This window comes from Macaca thibetana, chromosome 3, assembly GCF_024542745.1.
Source record: "Macaca thibetana thibetana isolate TM-01 chromosome 3, ASM2454274v1, whole genome shotgun sequence".
NCBI classification, from domain to species: domain Eukaryota; kingdom Metazoa; phylum Chordata; class Mammalia; order Primates; family Cercopithecidae; genus Macaca; species Macaca thibetana.
Window position 1 is genome coordinate 146,196,108 of NC_065580.1, and position 21,275 is coordinate 146,217,382.

A 21,275-nucleotide genomic window follows, 5' to 3' on the forward strand; every position below is an offset into this window, starting at 1 on the left:
TTTGGGAGGCCGAGGCGGGCAGATAACGAGGTCAGGAGATCGAGACTGTCCTGGCGAACACGGTGAAACCCTGTCTCTACTAAAAACACAAAAAAATTAGCTGGGCGTGGTGGCGGGCACCTGTAGTCCCAGCTTCTAGGGTGGCTGAGGCAGGAGAATGGCGTGAACCCAGGAGGCGGAACTTGCAGTGAGCTGAGATCGCACCACTGCACTCCAGCCTGGGTGACAGAGCGAGACTCCATCTCAAAAAAAAAAAAAAAAAATCCCATCTCTACTAAAAATACAAAAATTATCCAGATGTGGTCCCAGCTACTCTGGAGGCTAAGGCACAAGAATCACTTGAACGCGGGAGGCGGAGGTTGCAGTGAGCCGAGATTGTGCCATTGCACTCCAGCCTGGACAACGAGCAAAACTCCATCTCAAAAATAAATGAATAAATAAATAAATAAATAAAGGCTTTATTGGCCGGGTGCGGTGGTTCATGCCTGTTATGCCAGCACTTTAGGGTGCTAAGGTGAGAGGATCGCTTGAGGTCAGGAGTTCAAGACCAGCCTGGACAACATAGTGACACCTCCATGTCTACAAAAAAAACACAAAAAAGGCGGGGCGCGGTGGCTCACGCCTGTAATCCCAGCACTTTGGGAGGCCGAGGCGGGCGAATCACGAGATCAGGAGTTCAAGACCAGCCTGGCCAACATGGTGAAACCCCGTCTCTACTAAAAACACATGAAATTAGCAGGGCGTGGTGGCAGGTTCCTATAATCCCAGCTACTGGGGAGACTGAGGCAGGAGAATCGCTTGAACCCAGGAGGCGGAGGTTGCAATGAGCCGAGATCATGCCACTGCAACTCCAGCCCAAGCAACGGTGAGAGACTTCGTCTCAAAAAAAAAAAAAAAAAAAAAAAGCCACGCGCGACTGTAGTTCCAGCCACGGGAGTCTGAGGTGGGAGGATCACCTGGGCCGGGGAGGTTGAGGTCACAGCGAGCTATGACTGTGCCACTGCAGTCCAGCCTGGGCAACGGGAGTGAGACCCTGTCTCAAAAAAAAAACAAGAGTAAAAAAGGTGAACATGATTGTAAATTATACTTCGTTCTAAAAATGCACAGAACAAATCAGTATTTGCAAGACGCGGTGCAGTCCCCAGCACGGAGAAGACAACCTGCGAATTCCACGACAGAAGAGCTGCATTTCCATCAGCCAGGGCCCTGCCGGTGACCACGCCTGCAGACCCCACTCATTCCCCAGAAGGGCGACCGGGGAGCAGGGGCCAAGGGAGGAGCCCGGCCTGTGAGCGCCTGCGCACGCCTGGAGCTGCGGCGAATTGGGGTGGGGGCGGCGGCCAGCACGGGGAGACGTTCGGGAGGCCAAGGAGGCACTGGCCGAGGTGAGCCCCGTGGGAAGCGGGGACTGCCTCCCAGAGCCGCAGGGGCCCCTCCCCAAGACCCCTCCCCCAGATCCAAACACGTTTCCGAAGATGCAGACCCCTCCCCAACGTAGACCCCGTATCTGAGACGCGGACCCTCCGCCGATGCAGACCCCTCCGCCAGTGCGGGCCCCTCCCCCAGGTGCGGACCCCTCCCCCAGTGCGGGCCTCTCCCCCAGGTGCGGGCCACTCCCCCAGATGCAAACCCCCCACCAGGTGCAGACCCTTCCCCCAAATGCGGAGCCCTCCTCCGGGTGCAGACCCCTCCCTCAGGAGCAGCCTCTCTCCTGCATGCAGGCCCCCTCCTCCAGGTGCAGCCCCCCTACCGGGACGCGGCCCCGCCCCGCCGCGCCCCGCCCCGCCCCGCCCCGCCCGTCTCACCCCGTGACGCATCCAGGCCCCTCCCCATCCCTCCCTCTCCTTCTCCCCTTCCCCCGCCTGGAGTCCCCCTCGCTCCTCCGCCCGCGGCCCGTAGCCGCCTCGTCATTGGCCAGAACGCTTCAGGTGGCGCGCTCGGGATTGGTGGAGGCCTGCGTTGCTCCCGCCCTCGGCCCGGGGCGCGGCCCGCGATTGGCTGGGGCGGGCAGAGCGTCTTCTCCGGCCTGGGCGGCGCAGACGAGGCCTGAGGCGGCGGCGCGAGGCAGGTGAGCTCCGGGCGGGCCGGGCCGAGGGGACCCTGGGGTGGGTGCCGGACTGCGGAGAAGCGGGGCAGGGGCCGGGAGGACGCGGGGTCGCGGCCTGGGCGTCCTCTGCGCGGGCTGTGCTAGGGCCTCCTGGGCCTACGGCTGCCGCCCCCGCCCGTCCCGCGCCTCGCAGCTACCCCAGCCCGCGCAGGTGAAGACGCCCAGGGACCCTGGGGGTCGTGGCGCGGGGGTCCTGCTCCTTCCCGGGGTGTCGCCGGCCGGGCCAGGGCGCGGGGTCGGGGGCGGAGCGGGGAGAGGCGCGGGAGGCCGCGGCGGGTAGTCCGGGCTGGGCGTGGAGGAGCGTCCTCCCCGCGTTCTCAGGCCTCGGCCGGGGCTGCCCGCGTGGACCCCGCTGCGGGGTCCCAGCCCCTGGAAGTAGCGGCCGGGCCGTGGGTGGGTGGTGGGAAGGCGGTTTTATTTAAGAGGTGGGGTCTCGACCTCCTGAGCGCGAGCGATCCTCCCGCCTCCGCCTCCCGAAGCGCTGGGATCACAGGCGTGAGCCACCGCGCCCGGCTGATACTCGTATTTTTTGTAGGGTTGGGGGGGTCTCTCTGTGCTGCCCAGGTCGGACTCTTAGGCTCAAGCGATCCTCTCGCCCCCACCTGCCTGGAGGCGCGCGCGCGGTCTCCGCGCCCTGTTGCGCCTGCAAAGTGCCCGGAACGGTGTCTGGCGCAAAATAAGCAGCGGCGGGGAACACCTTGCCACTGTCACCGTCACGGGGGGGATTTCTCCCGGCCGCCCAGGGCTCCCCGGGGCAGAGGGGCGCTGAGGTCCCACGTCTCTGCTCTCGCTTTGCAGCTTGTGGTTGCTGCGCCTGGCTCTGATTCCAGGTGGGAAGCTGCTCATAATCGTGTCTTCTAAGCTTCGGTAATAGTATTGCCCGTGGAGTGCTTGCGGCTCTGATTGCTAATGCTTTGTATGAAGGCTTTTGTGTGCAATCCGTTTTTACTCCCTACATCTCCACTGTGTAGAAACATCGTGGGTTTTGGTTTGTTCTCATCTGTTGTTGGACACTTGATAGTTTTTTGAACCCTTTAGTTTTCTCAAATTATTTCTCCAACAATTTCCTCTTATTTGTTTACCTTTTTTTTTTTTTTTTTCCCTGAGTGTTTTGGAAATACTGCTGTTTGGGCTGGAAGGCTTGGGCTGGCTTTATAATTTTCTTATCTTTCTTCCATTTTCTATTCTACTTTCTAGATTTCCTCTTTTTCTTCCAATGTATCTATTTAGCATTTTAGTTTGGCCATCGTATTTTAAATTTCCCAGGGCTTTTTTTTTTTTCTCCTTTAAAATTTGTGATATGTTTTTCATAAATGCAGTATCTTCTCATTCACCTGCTTTTTTTTCCGATTGTGCTAAAATACATGTAACATAAAACAACATTACCACCTAGTTACGTAACTTTTTCATCATCCCAGATGGAAACCCTATACGTGTTAAGCAGCCACTGCCCATTCTTCCGTCTTCCCAGGCCCTGGTAATGGCTAATCTGCTTTCTGTCTCTATGAATTGGCCTGTTCTGGAGATTTCATGTAAATGGAATTATACAGTATGCAGCCCCTTGTGTATGGCCTCTTTCACTTAAGATAATGTCTTCAGAGTTCATGCATGTTGTAGACTGTATCAGTATTCCATTCCTTTTTATGACTGAATAATTGTGCATTGTATAGATATACCACATTATGTTTATGCATTAGTCTGTTGATGCTCGCCTGGGCTGTTTCCACCTGTTGGCTCTTGTGAGTAATGCAGCTATTATGAACATTTGTGTATGAGTTTTTATTTGAGCACCTGTTTTCAATTCTTTGGTTATATACCAAGGAATGGAGTTGCCAGGTCATATGGCAAGTCTGTGTTTAGCTTTTTGAGGAAGTGCCAAACGATTTTTCGCAGTGGCTGCACCATTTTACATTTCCATCAGCAACATGAGAGTTCACTTTCTGCACATCCTCCCAACACTTAGTTTCCAAAAAGGATGACCATGCTAGTGGGTCTGAAGTGGCTTCTGATTTTGCTGTGATTTGCATGTCCCTGATGACCAGTGAAGTTGAGAATTGTTTCATGTCCATGTTGGCCATTGTATATTTTTGGAGAAATTCTCATTCAGGTCCTTCCCCGCCTACCCACCCAACCCCCCGCCTTTTTTTTTTTTTGAGGCGGAGTCTCGCTCTGTCACCCAGGCTGGAGTGCAGTGGCGCGATCTCGGCTCGCTGCAAGCTCCGCCTCACGGGTTCACGCCATTCTCCCGCCTCAGCCTACGGAGTAGCTGGGACTACAGGCACCCGCCACCACACCTGGCCATTTTTTTTTTTGTATTTTTTTTAGTAGAGACGGGGTTTCACCATGTTAGCCAGGATGGTCTCGATTTCCTGACCCCGTGATCCGCCCGCCTCGGCCTCCCAAAATGCTGGGATTACAGGCATGAGCCACGGCGCCCAGCCTTTTTTTTTTCCCCAGGCTGGAGTGCAGTGGCACAAACTCAGCTCACTGCAACTTCTGCTTCCCGGATTCAAGCGATTCTCCTGCCTCAGCCTCCCGAGTAGCTGGGATTACAGGTGCCTGCCATCACACCCGGCTAATTTTGTATTTTTAGTAGAGATGGGGTTTCCCCATGTTGGTCAGGTTGGTCTCAAACTCCCAACCTCAGGTGATCCACCTGCGTCGGCCTCCCAAAATGCTGGAATCACAGGCATGAGCCACCCTGCCTAGCCTCTTTCTCCTTTTTTAAATTGGGTTGCCTTTCTTTTTTTTCCTCTATTTTTTTTTTGAGTTGTCAGAATTCTTTATTCTGTATACTAGACCCTTATCAGATACATGATTAGTAAATACTTTCTCCCAGTCTTTGGATTGTTTCTTCACTCTCTTGTTAGTGTCCTTTGATGCACAAATTGATGAACTCTAATTTTTCTGTTTTTTCTTCTGTTGCACATATTTTTGATGTCATACCTAAGAACTCTGAAAAATCAAAGTCAGGAGGATTTGTCCTGTGTTTTAAGGGTTGATCATTGTAGCTCTTGTATTTAGGTTTTTGATCCATTTTGAGTTCGTTCTTGTGTGCGGTGTGTGGTAGGGTCTAACTTTGTTCTTTTGCATGTGGATATTCAATTGTTCAAGCATCATTTGTTGACAGGACTGCTTTTTCCCTATTGAGTGGTCTTGGTGCCCTTGTCAAAATCAATTGACTATAGATGTGTGGGTCTATTTTTGGACCCTGTTCTGCAGGTCTGTATGTTTTTATGCCAATGTCACACCTTTTTTTTTTTTTTTTTTTTTGAGATGGAGTCTTGCCCTGTCGCCTAGGCTGGAGTGCAGTGGCGTGATCTCGGCTCATTGTAGCCTCCACCTTCTGGGTTCAAACGTGTCTCCCGCCTTAGCCTCCTGAGTAGCTGGAATTACAGGTGCACACCACCACGCCCAGCTAATTTTTGTATTTTTAGTAGAGACGGGGTTTCACCGTGTTGGCCAGGCTGGCCTCAAACTCCTGACCTCATGATCCCCCCACCTTGGACTCCCAATGCCACACTATTTTGTAGTAAGTTTTGAAGCTAGGAAGTTGGGGTCCTCCAACTTTGCTTTTGTTCTGGAAGATTTTTCACTATTTGGGACCCTTTGCAGTTCCATATAAAGATTGGTTTTTCCACATTTGCAAAAAAGACCATTGGGGTTTTGATAGAGACAGTATTGAATCTGTACATCACCGTGGGAATACTGCCATCCTAACAGTATTAAGTCTTTCCATCCATGAACATGGAATGTCTTCCCATTTATGTAGGTTGTCTTTAATTCTTTCTACAGTGTTTGTGATTTTCAGTGTACAAGTGGTGCACTTACTTGGTTAAATTTATTCCTAAGTTTTTAACACTTTTTGATGCTATCATAAAATGAATTGTTTTCCCAGTTTGACTTTCAGATTGTTTATTGCTAGTGTGTACAAATGCAACTGACTTTTGTATTGATCTTGTATCCTGAAACTTTGCTGAGTTTGCTTATTAGTTCTGACAGCAGTTTTTTGGTTGATTCATTAGGATTTTCTAGATATGAGATCATGTCATCTGAGAATAAAGGTAGTTTTACATCTTCCTTTCCAATTAGTATGCCGCCCCCGCCCCTGCTTTTCTTAACGAATTGCTCTGGGGAGAACTTCCAGTATGGTGTTGAGGAGCAGTGGTGAAAGTGTCCACCCTTGTCTTGTTGCTCATCTTAGGGGGAAAATTTGAATACGGCATTCACTGAGTTTTTCACAGATGCCCTTTATTGTGTGAGGGGCAAGTTCCCTTCCATTCCTGGCTTGTTGAGTGTTTTTGTTATGGAAAGGTGTTGGAGTTTGTGAGGTGCTTTTTTGTACCAATTGAGATGATCACATGGCTTTGCCTAATTGCTTCTTGAACAGATTGTGAGTATTCAGTTTCTCCTGTATTTTGGTTCCATCTTATACCCTCACTTCCAATTGTAACCTAGTGCCACTATTTTTGGAGGCTTTTGGGGGTTCCGTGATCGTGTTCTCCACTGCATGCTTATGACTCAACTTTTTCTGGCCTAAGACAGTTTTTATTCATCTATCTAGCTCCCCAGAATGTGTTACTATTTTCTTTTCTCCCTTTCTTTTTGTTCTTAATGAAATATGCCCTTAAAAAATAGCCCTTTCTCAAAGGGCTCCTTAGTAGCTGGAGTAGCTGGAGTAGCTGGAACTACAGGTGCATGCCACCACGCCCAGCTAATGTTTGTATTTTTAGTAGAGACGAGGTTTTACCATGTTGGTCAGGCTGGTCTCGATGTTTTGACTTCATGATCTGCCCACCTCAGCCTCCCAAAGTGCTGGGATTACAGGCATGAGCCACCGCACCCGACCTGGTGACCTGTTTTCAAAGAATGCTGATGTTTAATGGGGTGTGTTGTCAGCTCATCACCGTTGTTTCCTGGTCCTGAATTTATGATGATCGAATGGTCTCTTAAACAGTCTGCTTTATGGTGTCTCCAGATTCTGAAAATCCAATTCAAATCTGCTTACAGTAAATGCCAGGTAGTGTTTTTTGTAGGAGAAGCTGTGATGGGATGAAACCATCCTTCAGCGTTCAACCCTTGCCGTTACCGCAGCGTTTCAGGGTGAGGTGAGAGTCCCGGAATTGCCTCTCCTGGAGGCAGTTGGATTGCATGTCCTAAAGCCCACGGGTGATTCAGGTTAAGCGGTCCTGAACACAGCGGGAAAGGGAGTTCCCACATGTGGGTTTGCCAGGCAGACTGGAAACAGGACTGTCTGGGCGGTAGGCGCGGTGTTGTCGGCCTCACCTTTCCCTTTGTGTATTTGGTGGGGTGGTTGTGCTTGGGTTGCCTGCTGGAGGGTTGCAGTGTTCCGTTGATTGAAAGCCTGCCCTCGTTTTCTTCTTCTTGCTTCCTAAATGTGGAGCTCGTTGCTATTTTGGACTCTGCTCACCCACTCGATTTATAGACAGAGGAGACCAGCCTGGCTCACCCACTCGATTTATAGACAGAGGAGACCAGCCTGGCTCACCCACTCGATTTATAGATACAGGAGACCAGCCTGCTGCGTCCTATTTGAAGCAGTTTGCTTCCACTGGGATGAAATAAACTAGGAAGTATCAGGTGAAAAATACAGAACATGATGTTGCTTCTTACAATACACTGTTTATATACTTGTATATTGTAATTGTTTCTACTTTATTAAGTATCTCGTGTAATTTATAGTTTAAATTGTGTCTGTAATTAAGCATACTTGTTGTGTTGGTACTTGGGTTTTCATTTAGTTGCCTAGGGGCATACAGCGAGTGGCTGTAGGTTGTGAGTTTTAGTTTAGGCGGCAATGTCTGTGACAGACACTTTTCGACGTTTGTGCAGAATTAAACTGTAGGCCTCAGACAAGCAATGTGGATGCCATAACATCTGGGTGCCGGGTTCCCTGGGTCCAGCGGTGGTAGGGGAGACAAGGGGGGGGGGGGGGGGGGGGGGGGGGGGGGGGGGGGGGGAACTGTAGGCCTCAGACAAGCAATGTGGATGCCATAACATCTGGGTGCCGGGTTCCCTGGGTCCCAGCGGTGGAGGGGAGACGCCCCTGGGGCATGTGTAGTTTGAACACAGAGCAGCCCTTTGGTCGCTTTGTTCTTAGTTATTCTGTTTATTTTGATTTTTAATACTATTGGAAGATGTGAGCTGTATCTGCAGTATGAAAAACAGATGACTTTATTATGTCTTTACTTGCTACAAACTGAAACGTATTCATCTCGAGCCTAGTACCTGGTGCTGGGAAGGACAGAGCGCTAGAAGGGTGATCTGGACGTGGTGTGGATGTGTATTCCAGCACGTGTAAGACCCTGAGACTGCTGTTCCCAATTACCGTTGGGAATGGAGCAGCTGACACACCTGTTTGGGTTAGACGAGGAAGCATATGAAGGCCTGAACGTGCTGGGAGGAAGAATGAGAGGCCCAAGCGCAGCACACATGGCCCTGTGGTCACCCGTGAATTCCCACACGCACACGGCCCTGTGGCCGCTCGTGAATTCCCACACAGCCCCGTGGTCGCCCACGAATTCCCACACACAGCCTTGTGGCTACGCACGAATTCCGACACGCACACGGCCTTATGGCCACCCGTGAATTCCCACACAGCCCTGTGGCCGCCTGTGAATTCCCACATGCACACGGCCCTGTGGCCGCTTGCGAATTCTCACACAGCCCTGTGGTCGCCCACGAATTCCCACACACGGCCTTGTGGCCATGCACGAATTCCGACACACACACAGCCTTGTGGCCACCCGTGAATTCCCACACGCACACGGCCCTGTGACCACGCACGAATTCCTGCAAGCACATGGCCCCGTGGCCGCACACGAATTCACACACGCACACGACCCTCTGGCCACGCATGCATTCCCACACGCACACGGCCCTGTGGCCACGCACGAATTCCTGCACACACACGGCCTGTGGCCACACACATATTCTCGCACACACATGGCCCCATGGCCACACACGAATTCCCGCACACACACGGCCTGTGGCCACACACATATTCTCGCGCACACATGGCCCCGTGGCCACGCACGAATTCCCGCACGCACCTGGCCCTCTGGCCATGCATGTATTCCTGCACGCACACGGCCCCATGGCCACGCATGAATTCCCACACATGGCCCCGTGGCCACACACGAATTCCTGCACACACACGGCGTGTGGCCACCAGCAAATTCCTGCACACACACGGCCCTCTGGCCACGCACGAATTCCCACATGCAGCCCTGTGACCACGTATGAATTCCTGTGCAGGATTTTTCTGGAGCGTAGTCAGGTAAGGAGTAGAGAGTGGTGGAGACAGGAGGATTGTCAGCTTAGTGGCCAAGTGAGCAGGGTGCGTGGTGTGGCGAGCGCTCCCTTCCCTTCCAGGCACTTGCAGCGTTCACTTGTTCTGCAAGCAGGGGTTAGAGCTGAAGGTGAAGGAGGCGCAATTCCTGCCCTCACAGAGTTCAGGGGCCACTTGGAGAGAAGGACTCAGTAAGAAATAATCATTACCATTTGTGTTAGTGCTGATCACCAGTGAGCGCTGGAATTGGCAGGAACTGGGGTAGGATGAGGCCCATGGGGGCTTCCTGCTGGTGGTATCTCTGCTGAATGTTAAGTGTGAGAAGAAGTTAGCTAGGCAGAGTTTGGGGTATAACTAGACCAAGGAGATGTGGAAGGGGGTGAGAAAATAGGAGGGCACCTCTGACAGGAGGACACTCATTGCAAGGAAAGAGTGGAGGAGCGGCACGTAAATGGGTGGGGAGGAAAGGGCTCCCTGCAGCCATGATGGATCCTAAGGCACGGATGGGAAGTGAGGAGGGAGAAGTAGCAGCACTTGCACCAGGGCTGTGTGTGCAGGCAGCCACGGGAGGAGTCCGTGTGAACAAGGTAGGCAGATTTCTCTGTAGATGGATCATTCAGGTGGTTTTCTTAAGGATCAGTTTGAAAGGCAAGACTGGAGCCAGGGAGACGGTCAGGGCGTTTGCAGGGAGCCAGCCAGAGGTGGCGTGTCAGGGCGGGAATGGAGAGGGAGGGGGCATGGGGCACGCGCCCAGGAGAGGGAGGAGCAGGCCTGGGGCATGATTTGGACCTGTGAACCTGCCTGACATGTGGGCTGTCCAGGCGGAAACGCCCAACAGGAAATAAAACGATGCTTGTGTACAAACGGCATTTACAGATGGGTTAAATGAGTTATTAATGGCTTGCAGTGTAAAAGTCAAAACAGTAAGAGTAGGAGAGTCCACTGCAGACCATTCTTGTGTTCTTGGCTTAGGGAAAGTCTTTCTAAGAAGCAGGATGTGAGTCAGGGAAGGGAAAGACCAGACATGGTGTAGCCAAAGTCACCTGGTTGAAGTTAAGGACGGGAGTATCCCTGGCGTGTGTAGCGGATTCATATCCTTATGTATATGTGGTCCTGTAAAACAGAAAAGGACAGATCTCCTCACGGGATGAGAAATACACCTGGCTGAGAAACATGAGAAGATGTTTCAAGTCCCTGATAATTAAGGAAATGCACGTGAAAGCTGTGTGAACCTCCGGGTCCAGACCCAGCACTGGCTTTGTAGGAGGAGGATGCTGAGTGTGGCTTCAGCACGTCATTGCTTGAGGGCCACTGGCTGAGATGAGTTCTTCCAGGAGACTTTTCGTTGGTGGTCCTGATTGTACTGGTTATAAGGAAATTTTGTGCACTCTAGGTTTGAAGCAAATACAATGAAACTATTTAATAGTTCTGTCTTCCTAGACCTTTGCAGTAATATGTATAAACTAAATAATTTGGCCTTGGGCTTTTGCTGAAACACTGTGATGACCACCTTTTTGTAAGAGGAAATGGGGTTTTTATTGAAAAGATCCAGTGCCCTTATCATACGGAGATGTACACACGTGATAATCGGTCTTCTGGAAGAAGTCATTTTCTTTGACACTCAGAACTGTTTTCTTGATGTACAGGCTAAATGGGCTTGTGTATCTTTTCCTGTTGTTTCATCATTTCCAAAACAAGTGAAGAAACATTGCGTCTTGACTAGGAACTATCTGTCAATACGGCTTTGCTGCTGACAGGGTGTGCTGGGAGGCAGCCTGGAGCAGGCGGGTGCGTCCACTGGCTGGGTGCTCCGCTGGCCGGGTGCGTCCGCTGGCTGGGTGCGTCCGCTGGCTGGGTGCTCTGGCGGTGCTCCAAGGAGCAGGTTCTGTTTCTAGCCCCTGTGAATGTGTCCACACCACCGCTAAGGCAGTGGGAGACCTTGAATTGGACCCCAGAGGACTGGCTGCCTGTCCTCCCTCACAAATGAAGATGAAATTTGTTTCTTTTTGAAAGTAATATTTATTATGGTAATTATTATTATTATTATTATTATTATTTGAGACAGAGTCTCGCTCTGTTGCCCAGGGTGGAGTACAGTGGAGCGATCTCGTCTTACTGCCAGCTCCGCCTCCTGGGTTCACGCCATTCTCCTGCCTCAGCCTCCCGAGTAGCTGGGACTACAGGCGCCGCCACCACGCCCGGCTAGTTTTTTGTGTTTTTAGTAGAGATGGGGTTATTCACTGTGTTAGCCAGGATGGTCTCGATCTGACCTCATGATCCACAAGTTTTAAGTAATTATTTACAGTGGACTTAAGAAACAAACCGGGCTGGGCATGGTAGCTCACGCCTGTAATCCCAGCACTTTGGGATGCTGAGGAAAATTGCTTGAGGCCAGGAGTTCAAGACCAGCCTAGACAACTCTCTAAAAAAATAAAAAGGCCGGGCGCGGTGGCTCAAGCCTGTAATCCCAGCACTTTGGGAGGCCGAGGCGGGCGGATCACAAGGTCAGGAGATCGAGACCACAGTGAAACCCCGTCTCTACTAAAAATACAAAAAATTAGCCGGGCGCGGTGGCGGGCGCCTGTAGTCCTAGCTACTCAGGAGGCTGAGGCAGGAGAATGGCGTGAACCCAGGAGGCGGAGCTTGCAGTGAGCCGAGATCGTGCCACTGCACTCCAGCCTGGGCAACAGCGTGAGACTCCGTCTCAAAAAAAAAATAAAAATAAAAATAAAAAGATTAACCGGGTGCCATGACACGCCCCTGTGGTCCCAGCACTGTGGGAAGCTGAGGCAAGAGGACCACTGAGCCCAGGAGATGGAGGCTGCAATGAGCTGTGATCTCGCCCCTGGCACTCTAGCCTGGGTGACAGAATGAGACCCTGTGTCTTAAAATACATATATAAGAAAGAACGAACAAAGAAACGAACAGCCTGATGTCAGGCTGGCTGCCGTTTGACAACCCTGGCCTGGGGTGCTTAAGGATCAGCGAGGGCGAGGATTGAGCCAGTGTGTGTGCCTGTGTGCTCATCATGCCCCCCTCAGTGTCTCTCGGGAAGGTCCTTGAGGGAAGGATCTGGTGAAAGAAACATCGCCGCCCAGCCTGGTGGAGCAGGTGTCCACAGCTAGCAGGCCCTGCTGAGGCTGGGGGCTGCAGCTCCGGGTGTCCCTGTGGACGTGGGGCTTGTGGCAAATGGCACTCTGGGAGGAGGGGCCTGTGTGTCCCCCCGAGGATCAGTGACAGACTGACAGAGTTTTGCAAGTTTGAGTCGTACGTGTGACTTGTTTCAGGAGGTAGGCTGCCGTTTTAAACCGGGGCTTGCAGGATCCATGTGGGCAGGTTCCCCACCTGCAATGTTTCTGATGGGAACGCTGCGTCTCACTAGGCTCCCTCTCAGTGTCAGTCCATGTCGTCAGTGAGCAATGCTGGGGCACAGGAAATGCAGCCTACAGCATTGTGCTAATGTCTGTTAACCGTGTCTCTGCAGCAGATCCCGTTGTTTATGTCTTCTAGAAAATATCAACTCAGTGTTGACAGTTGCTGTTCCTAGGCTGAAGGGAAGTGCTGCCCGCAGGCATTAAAGTTTGCCCTTCCCAGTTTTCTTTAGAGCTGATAGCATTTCTTAAGAAAAGATGGTGTGTTGATTTTATTTCAGAACTCTCAGGGTTTGTTTTTTGTTTTTGTTTTTGAGATGGAGTCTTAGTCTGTCACCCAGGCTTGAGTGCAGTGGCGGATCTCAGCACAGTCCCCTCTGTGCACACCTGTGCTGAGCCGGCCAGCCTGAGAACCCACCCCCAGGGCTTTCTGATGCCCAGCTCCTATCTCAGCGTCGTGCACAAAGCTGGGTACCAGTTAGTCTGTCTCCTTCCACCAGGCCAGGGGACACACACTCGTGTGGCAACTCTCACAAGCAACTTCCGCCTCCCAGGTTCAAGCGATTCTCATGCCTCAGCCTTCCAAGTAGCTGGGACTATGGATACGTGCCACCACGCCTGGCTAATTTTTGTAGTTTTGCTAGAGACGGGCCATATTGGCCAGGCTGGTCTCCAATTCCTAACCTCAAGTGATCAGCCTGCCCGCCTTGGCCTCCCAGAGTGCTGGAATTATAGGCGTGAGCCACTATGCCTGGCCAGACCCATTTAGTTTTGTTCCGTTTTCAGCTTTACATGAAGATTTTTCAACCACGTTCTCTGAATTATTACTAGATTAGTGCAGACTTTCTGAATAGTAGACTCAAATGATAGGGAGAGTAGGACTAAAATCTAAAATCCATTTTTTACCGAAGCATTCAAGAAAGAAAAACTGAGCTGTATATTTTCATGTCTACCATATAGTATAATTTATATACTGTAAAAGGTAAATGGTATTAAAATAGAAACCTAGTATAACTTAAGAATCTCACCTAGTTTTTTGTTTTTTTGTTTTTTTTTGAGTTGGAGTCTCACTTTGTCGCCCAGGCTGGAATGCACTGAAATCTTGGCTCACTGCAACCTGCGCCTCCTGGGTTCAAGTGATTCTCATGCCTCAGCCTCCCGAGTAGCTGGGATTACAAGCATGTACCACCACACCCGGCTGATTTTTGCATTTTTAGTAGAGGAGGGGTTTCACCATGTTGACCCCACTAGCCTTGAACTCCTGACTTCAGGTGATCTGCCTGCCTCTGCCTCCCAAAGTGCTGGGATTACAGGCGTGAGCCACTGTGCCCGGCTGGATGTATATATTTGTAAAGAAACCAAAGCCATAGGTTTGAAACCAAAGTTTGCAATCTAAACAGATTCTCTCTACTTTTCCTCTGTTTGTGAACTTGTAAGCTCTCTTGGCCACCAGCAAGCACAAGATAAAAGGGAGAGACTTCGTCTGGGTGACAGGCACTCCTGGCCGCCATCTCCTAAGGTGTGGGCCTTTCTGGTGTCGATGGGTCTCCACCCATCCATCTTGCAGAAGCCATCTCATAGGAGGACCATCAGGGATCTTCCCACACTCCCCTCTGTGCACACTGTGCTGAGCCGGCCAGCCTGAGAACCCACACCCAGGGCTTTCTGACACCCAGCTCCTATCTCAGCGTCCTGCACAAAGCTGGGTACCAGTTAGTCTGTCTCTTTCCACCAGGCCAGGGGACACACACTTGTGCAGAACACAACTCTCACAAGGCCATGCCAGGCGTGACACTCAGGGCAGGGCAGCCAGGGAGACACAGATGCTGGCAGGAGTGTTACGCCTGAAGACAGCACCTCTATGCAGAATGTCAACTTCAGATTCTTTCCAGGTTCTTCTGATGCCATTGAAAACATCCTGGGTCCATTTTTCACTTACTGTGTGGTTACAGATCAGATTATAAACACAAAACACATCTCCCTTGAGTCTCTCAGACAGGCGACCAAGGCAGCCTCCTCTTTACATAGGAAGGCTCTCATGTTACATTTCGGTTTTAATTAGCAGGGATGTAATGGAGACTGGGAACAGTATTGTGAAAACGCGGAGTACTCTTTGGCGGTCAGTAGAGCTGGTCTCAGAACCATGCTTTTGCCTGCAGGTGTGCCGGCCAGCTCTGCAAGGGCTGGGGGCTCCCGCCTGCTGGCTGAGTCCCAGCTGTGGGGCTCATCGGTGAACCTCTGCCTTTCATTTAGGGCAGGGTGAACAAATCTTTCGTTTCAGGAATTGCACACCCAGAAGAAAAATAACTGTTCTTTTTTAAAGTTTAAAACATCGGTCCTATCGCTTTACTCCTCAAAATAACCGCAGCTGATGCCTGAGTGCTTGTCACCTGTCAGGCATTGCCAGAGGTGCGCAGTTTCATTTAATCCTTTTTTGACTTCATTTTAGTTTATCCTATAATTTAATACTTGGTGTCGTAAAGGACTAAGGATGAAGTTTAAAATCTTCCTGATCCATGTTGTGGTCTGTTAAGGGGGAAGGAGGAAGGAGGGAGTGAATGAGACTGCAGGGCGGGGAGGGGAGTTGGAGAACTCTGGGAGCCTCTCACCTGGCAGCAGGCCTGTGGCGCATGTGGGAGAGCGCGGAGCACCTGCCTTGGGGACACCGGGGCACATTGTCACAGCCTCTGCTGCCGCTGCCTCGCGAGGTTCTGCTTGGCATGAGCCTGGCCTTCGGCGCTTGTCAGGGTGGGGTTATTTTCTCAGCTGAGAGGTAACGGCCAGGACACTTCCCTTGATCCTGGACAGGTGTCGTTAGGCCAGGACTGCATCGGGGGGGTAAGGTGCCCTGTTTCCTCATTTCAACGTGTTAGGAAATAGAGAAAGTGATAGATTCCGCGCGTTTTATACACAGATGCATTTCACCGGGGAGCGTAAACTTAAAATTCACGTGATTATAAAAGTGAAATCAGAGTGATGAAGATAGATTAAGGGTCTGTAATCACAGACTCTCCACATCTGTACTTCCCTCAGCACCTGCTGAACCTGGAGTGTGACCTCTTTTCCCTACCATGCCAGTCTTCCTTGCTTTCCTTTTCTCTGGCCTGGCTGTCCTAACGGACTTACTGCTAAATTAGCCCAACATCTGAGCAGGAGTGGGCATCCATAGCATTACTCAGTTAGCCCCGTGTCCCCCCACCCAGGGCAGGAGTGTCCCCCCACCCAGGGCAGGAGCAGGAGCGGGCGTCCGTAGAAACACTGAGTTAGCCCCGTGTCCCCCAGGGTGGGAGCGGGAGTGGGCATTCGCCGAGCCCAGCCTTGGGTTGTTGCTTGGCAGTGCAGGCAGAGCCCATTGTTGCATTGCTGCTGGGTGGGGCTGGGTGCTGCAGAGGCTGCCGGACCAGACCTGTGCACCTCAGGAGCCCAGGCATGGTGTGTAGGGGGAGCGTAGCCTACATTGGATCCAGACCAAGGCCCTGCTCCTGTGCCGGGCTCCTCTGCACGTGGACTGAATCTAGATTTAGGTGTTGGTTAAAGTAGGTAGACAAGTGGGGGAGAGAGAGTTAAACAGATATTAACTATTACGTGGATTAAGTGATCACAGTTGTATTTGCAAAAAGCTGTTGAAGCGTAAGTTCATAGAATGCCAAACAAGTGTGAATTGTACTTGCCGAGCCTGTGTTCTGGGTCGGGTACTGGGCTGGGTGTCCCTGGAAAGAACTGAAGAATTTTGAAACGTGTTTTGAAATGCAGAAGTTTCGTCATGCTTGTCCATACTTATAGGTGTAGTACAATTTTTACATGTAAACAGTGGTCTTTATTTCTGTGGTACTTTATTTCAAAGAAAGTAGTATGAATTAAAGTACTTTTGGCTTGGTATATGGAGCTCAGTCATTTGTACAAAAGTATGTTTTGTCCAGGATGTTCTTTTAGTTATATCTTCCTCAGATATTTCAACAGCCAACTAGGACTCACGTTGCTACTATGAAGACTTCTTAAAAAGGCAGGGCGTGTGCATGTGAATATTTTTAGCCAGAGGAAGGTGTGAGTCATTCCAAAGAAATCTAGAGGACAGCCTGAGAAACAATACACTCACCACTTTCTAACCTAAAAAATAACCTGGTTTTTGGTGAGGAAAAAAGGTAAATAGTGCCTTAAACTTTTTTATTACTCACCCTGCAGTTTCTTTTCTGATTCCGAGATGCTTGTGAGAGCTTCAGCCATCTAGGAACGTGTATGCTGCTGCTTGACCACGGAGTAGCAGGTAGTTCTCTTTTAGTTAATAAAATAAAAGCTGATTTCAAAAGACTGAGAACATTTTGACACAGAGGATTTAGAAACATCTTGAAGAGCGCTCTGAGTTTCTCTGTGTTTCTTGGAAGGTGCCCCCGTTTTCATGAGTCAGTCACTTCAGGGCTCCCCAGGTCTTTTTCTCAGGCTATATTAGGGGACTAGATAAGCCAGCAGTGTTCCTGGGCTTGTGACTATGGAAACACTTGTCTCCTCTGTTTAGAAAACACTGCCGCTGGCTGTGTTGCCTGGGAGTTTTGATGGTGACCTGAGTTGAGTTGCATGTAGGCGGCTCAGGTTGACTAAGACAGGACTGCCCTGGATTTCCCGCTCGTTAAACACTCTGCATTTCTTTCCTGCCCTCTGCAGTATGGTTTGAAGTGGTGAACATGGATTTTTCTCGGCTTCACATGTACAGTCCTCCCCAGTGTGTGCCGGAGAACACGGGCTACACGTATGCGCTCAGGTGAGTGTGCACCTGCACGTGGGGGCCTGGCCTTGTGATGCCCAATCGCTGCCGCGGTGGCGTGGACCTTAGCAGGAACTCGATAGTACTGCTGACTGCATGCTATATTTTGAAGGTGAAAAAAAATGGTAAACTGTATCTTACGGCTTTAGGGTGGTTTTGAAAGCTGCGTTTCCGAATCTGTTTATCCTGGTGACTGGGTGGTTAGTCATCACACATGGCGTGCTGGCTTCAACCACACCCAGGCGGTGGTGATCCGGAGAAGTCTCTGTGGTGATGGCTGGGGTTTGTGATGTGTATCAGTGGCTTGGTATTTTTGAGTTAACAGAAGTAACCTGGAAAATTATTTCCCATTTGAAAGGAAGCATCATAGAAGAGTGTTGAAGCTCAAGGTTTCAAGAACACAACTTTTGTCTGAGGCTGAGTTTTCTGCTTTTATTCATATTCTGATCCACTCAAACCGAGAGACGTTTGAGTCTGAAGAGGTGCTGGCCCTGCCCCTTGTGTTTTCAGTTTACCAGGTAGAAAGGGTGACTGAAATGAAGCTTGCGTTTGATGAAATTACGGGTTAGCGCCAAGGGAAAATATACAACGAAACAGGCCAGGATTTGATCAGCAGGTCGAAAAACTTGTGTACCCAAGCAGATGTTTAAGGCACCAGGAAAATGCTTGTGTAATTTTTTCAGAGGCTTGTCTTTTTTTTTTTTTTTTTTTTTTTTTTTTGGAGACAGAGTCTCACCCTGTCACCCAGGCTGGAGGGCAGTGGTGCAATCTTGGCTCACTGCAGCATCCACCTCCTGGATTCAAGCAGTTCTCCTGCCTCAGCCTCTGGAGTAGCTGGGATTACAGACATGCGGCCACCATGCCCGGCTAATTTTTCTGTTGTTAGTAGAAATGGGGTTTCACCATGTTGGCCAGGCTGATCTCAAACTCCTGACCTCAGGTGATCTGCCCGCCTCAGCCTCCCAAAGTGCTGGGATTACAGGCATGAACCACCACGCCCGGTCTCAGTGGCTTATCTTCTAAAGAGTGAAAATGTAATTGAAACTGTAAGAAAATTAGAAAATATTTTAAGAAAAATACTTCTTACCAGCATTAGTCAGATCTCACATTTGATGATTGAGTTTTTAATTCACAATTCTAGGTCACATCACACTTCCATAGCAACACACTCTGTTTTGTAAAAGTCCTGTGTTGGTTAGAACAGAACGGGTAGGCCAGCTCAGGGAGACTGCTCCTTCCTTCAGACCGTGCAGCATGAAACAGTGATTTATGGTCATTTATTGTTGCTTTTCTGACCTATTTTAAATAGAGTTTTAAAAATGTCTGTGTGTGTTTCTCTACTTTGGGAGAGCAACACTTAACTTCATTGAAATTCACAGCCTTTCTTCAGTGAGACCTGTGGGCAGACCTCTGTGGCAGCTGGACTGGGAAATGCAGGGGGAAGGTGGGCAGGGGCTGGCAGGAGTGGTGTAGGCTGGGCTGGGAATTTAGATTCTTGGTGGGCAGGGGCTGGCCGGATGGTGTAGGCTGGGCTGGGAATTTGGACTCTTGGTGGGCAGGGGCTGGCTGGAGTGGTGTAGGCTGGGCTGGGAATTTGGACTCCCGGGCACTGGGAACCCCTGAAAGGTTTTAAAGGGGGGGATGCTCTCTGAGGTTGCTGTAGGATAGAGGTCGGGGGTTGTCCAGGAGATGGCCAGAGTGCTTTGGGGAGGCCCAGCTCTGGATCAGGACCAGAGGGAAGGACCAGCCGCCTTGCATGAGTCGAGGCCTGTGGCGCACAGCCGGAAACTGGAGGCGGGGGCCTCAGGGCTGGTCTGGACATCAGTGCCTGGGTCCACCTGGTCCTGGGCTGGCCTCCGCAACTCTTGCCACCTCAGCTGACCAACCTTACACTGGGTCCTTACGCTCTTCTCTTTTTCCTTTCCTTAGGCTCCTCGTAGCCCTGGCCTCTTCTCTGAAAGTTCTCCTTGTCTTTCAGCCCTCCCTGCATAGTCGGAAGGTGGAGCGGCTGTTCCTGATGGCTTTCTGTCTCCGTCACTACCCTCATCTTGATTCTTAGCAATTTCAGTAAACACTGAAAAGATCTTCCAGCATCCTGGCTACTCACTCTCTTTTTTTTTTTTTTTTTTTTTTTTGAGATGGAGTCTTGCTCTGTTGCCCAGGCTGGACTGCAGTGGCCGGATCTCAGCTCACTGCAAGCTCCGCCTCCCGGGTTTACGCCATTCTCCTGCCTCAGCCTCCCGAGCAGCTGGGACTACAGGCGCCCGCCACCTCGCCCGGCTAGATTTTTGTATTTTTAGTAGAGACGGGGTTTCACCGTGTTAGCCAGGATGGTCTCGATCTCCTGACCTCGTGATCCGCCCGTCTCGGCCTCCCAAAGTGCTGGGATTACAGGCTTGAGCCACCGCGCCCGGCTACTCACTTTCTTTAATTAAAATTTTTTTCTCTTTTGGGGGCCAGGCACAGTGGCTCACGCCTGTAATCCCAGCACTTTGGGAGGTCGAGGTGGGTGGATCACTTGAGGTCAAGAGTTTGAGACCAGCCTGACCAACGTGGCGAAACTCCGTGTCTACTAAAAATACAAAAATTAGCTGGGTGTGGTGGCGCATGCCTATAATCCCAGCTACTCGGGAGGCTGAGGCAGGAGAATCGCTTGAACCTGGGAGGTGGGGGTTGCAGCGAGCCGAGATTGCACCACTGCACTTCAGCCTGGGAGATGGTGTGGGACACCGTCTCAAAAAAGTAAATAAAATAATTTTTTTTTCTCTTTTGGAAAATGACAATATGCACGTTGAGAGAACAGTGACAAGCCTATTTGCCGGCGACTGGCTTCGACAGTGATGCATACGGGTTTTCCGCCCCCACCCAGCACTTTGGAGCCTCTGTGACCAGTGCTTCAGCTCACGGGTTTCCAGCCAGCCGTCCTGCTGCACCAGTGGCCTGGCACTCTCCCTGCTGGGACAGGGTGGGCCCGAACACTTCCTCCCACGTTCCCCTGGAACTTCACTGGATTATTTAAAGCCAGTCTCTGAAAGATAATGGTATATTTGGCCGGGCATGGTGGCTGACGCCTGTAATCCCAGCACTTTGGGAGGCTGAGGCGGGCGGATCATGAGGTCAGGAGATGAGACCATCCTGGCTAACATGGTTAAACCCCCTCTCTACTAAAAATACGAAAAATTAGCTGGGCATGGTGGCGGCGCCTTCAGTCCCAGCTACTAGTGAGGCTGAGGCAGGAGAATGGTGTGAACCTGGGAGGTGGAGCTTGCAGTGAGCCAAGATCGTGCTACTGCTCTCCAGCCTGGGCGACAGAGCGAGACTCCATCTCAAAAAAAAAAAAAAAAAAAAAAGATATATTTAAAATAACCCAAATACCACTGTCATCCCAGTCATTTAAAGGGGTTCTTAATGTATTTAGTCAGTGTTCCAATATCCCAGATCTTTGAATTTTCTCTTTCACAATTAACTTTTTTAAAATTAGCCTAAACAGGATCCTCATGTTACATTGGGTGATTTCCCTCTTAAGTCTCAATCTGTAATTCTTGTCAACTGGTAGTTAAGTCTGGAAGTGCGGTCATTTTTTGGTTTATTTCTTTATTGGCGTGACTCTGTGACAGATGGTGTTACGGGATGTAGCTCCCTGTCACCATCTTGAGTCTGTGCTGTCTGGTGTGTCTCCTCTGATAGCGCTGAGGGTGATTGATGATGGCAGCTGAACCCAGCCGC

At 50.6% G+C, this 21,275-nt stretch overlaps 2 protein-coding genes across 28 annotated transcripts in view; one reads left to right on the forward strand and one right to left on the reverse strand.

The window, feature by feature from the left end:
* Positions 1 to 21,275, reverse strand: part of PRKAR1B (protein kinase cAMP-dependent type I regulatory subunit beta) — a 329,737-nt gene that overhangs the window by 267,868 nt on the left and 40,594 nt on the right. The window lies entirely within an intron of this gene.
* The window catches only part of SUN1 (Sad1 and UNC84 domain containing 1), a 160,355-nt gene that overhangs the window by 100,653 nt on the left and 38,427 nt on the right, over positions 1 to 21,275 (forward strand). For 10 of the 27 annotated variants that reach the window (XM_050784206.1, XM_050784207.1, XM_050784211.1 and 7 more), the window contains exon 1: positions 2,038 to 2,068. Coding sequence is in view for 17 of the 27 variants with exons in the window: in XM_050784199.1 (XP_050640156.1) it covers positions 17,027 to 17,054; positions 17,450 to 17,546 (125 nt within the window). In the remaining 10 variants the exon portion in view is untranslated. Of the gene's footprint in view, positions 1 to 2,037; positions 2,069 to 16,645; positions 17,055 to 17,449; positions 17,547 to 21,275 lie in introns of those variants that run through there. The other 17 variants (XM_050784200.1, XM_050784220.1, XM_050784226.1 and 14 more) reach the window with 10 other exon arrangements.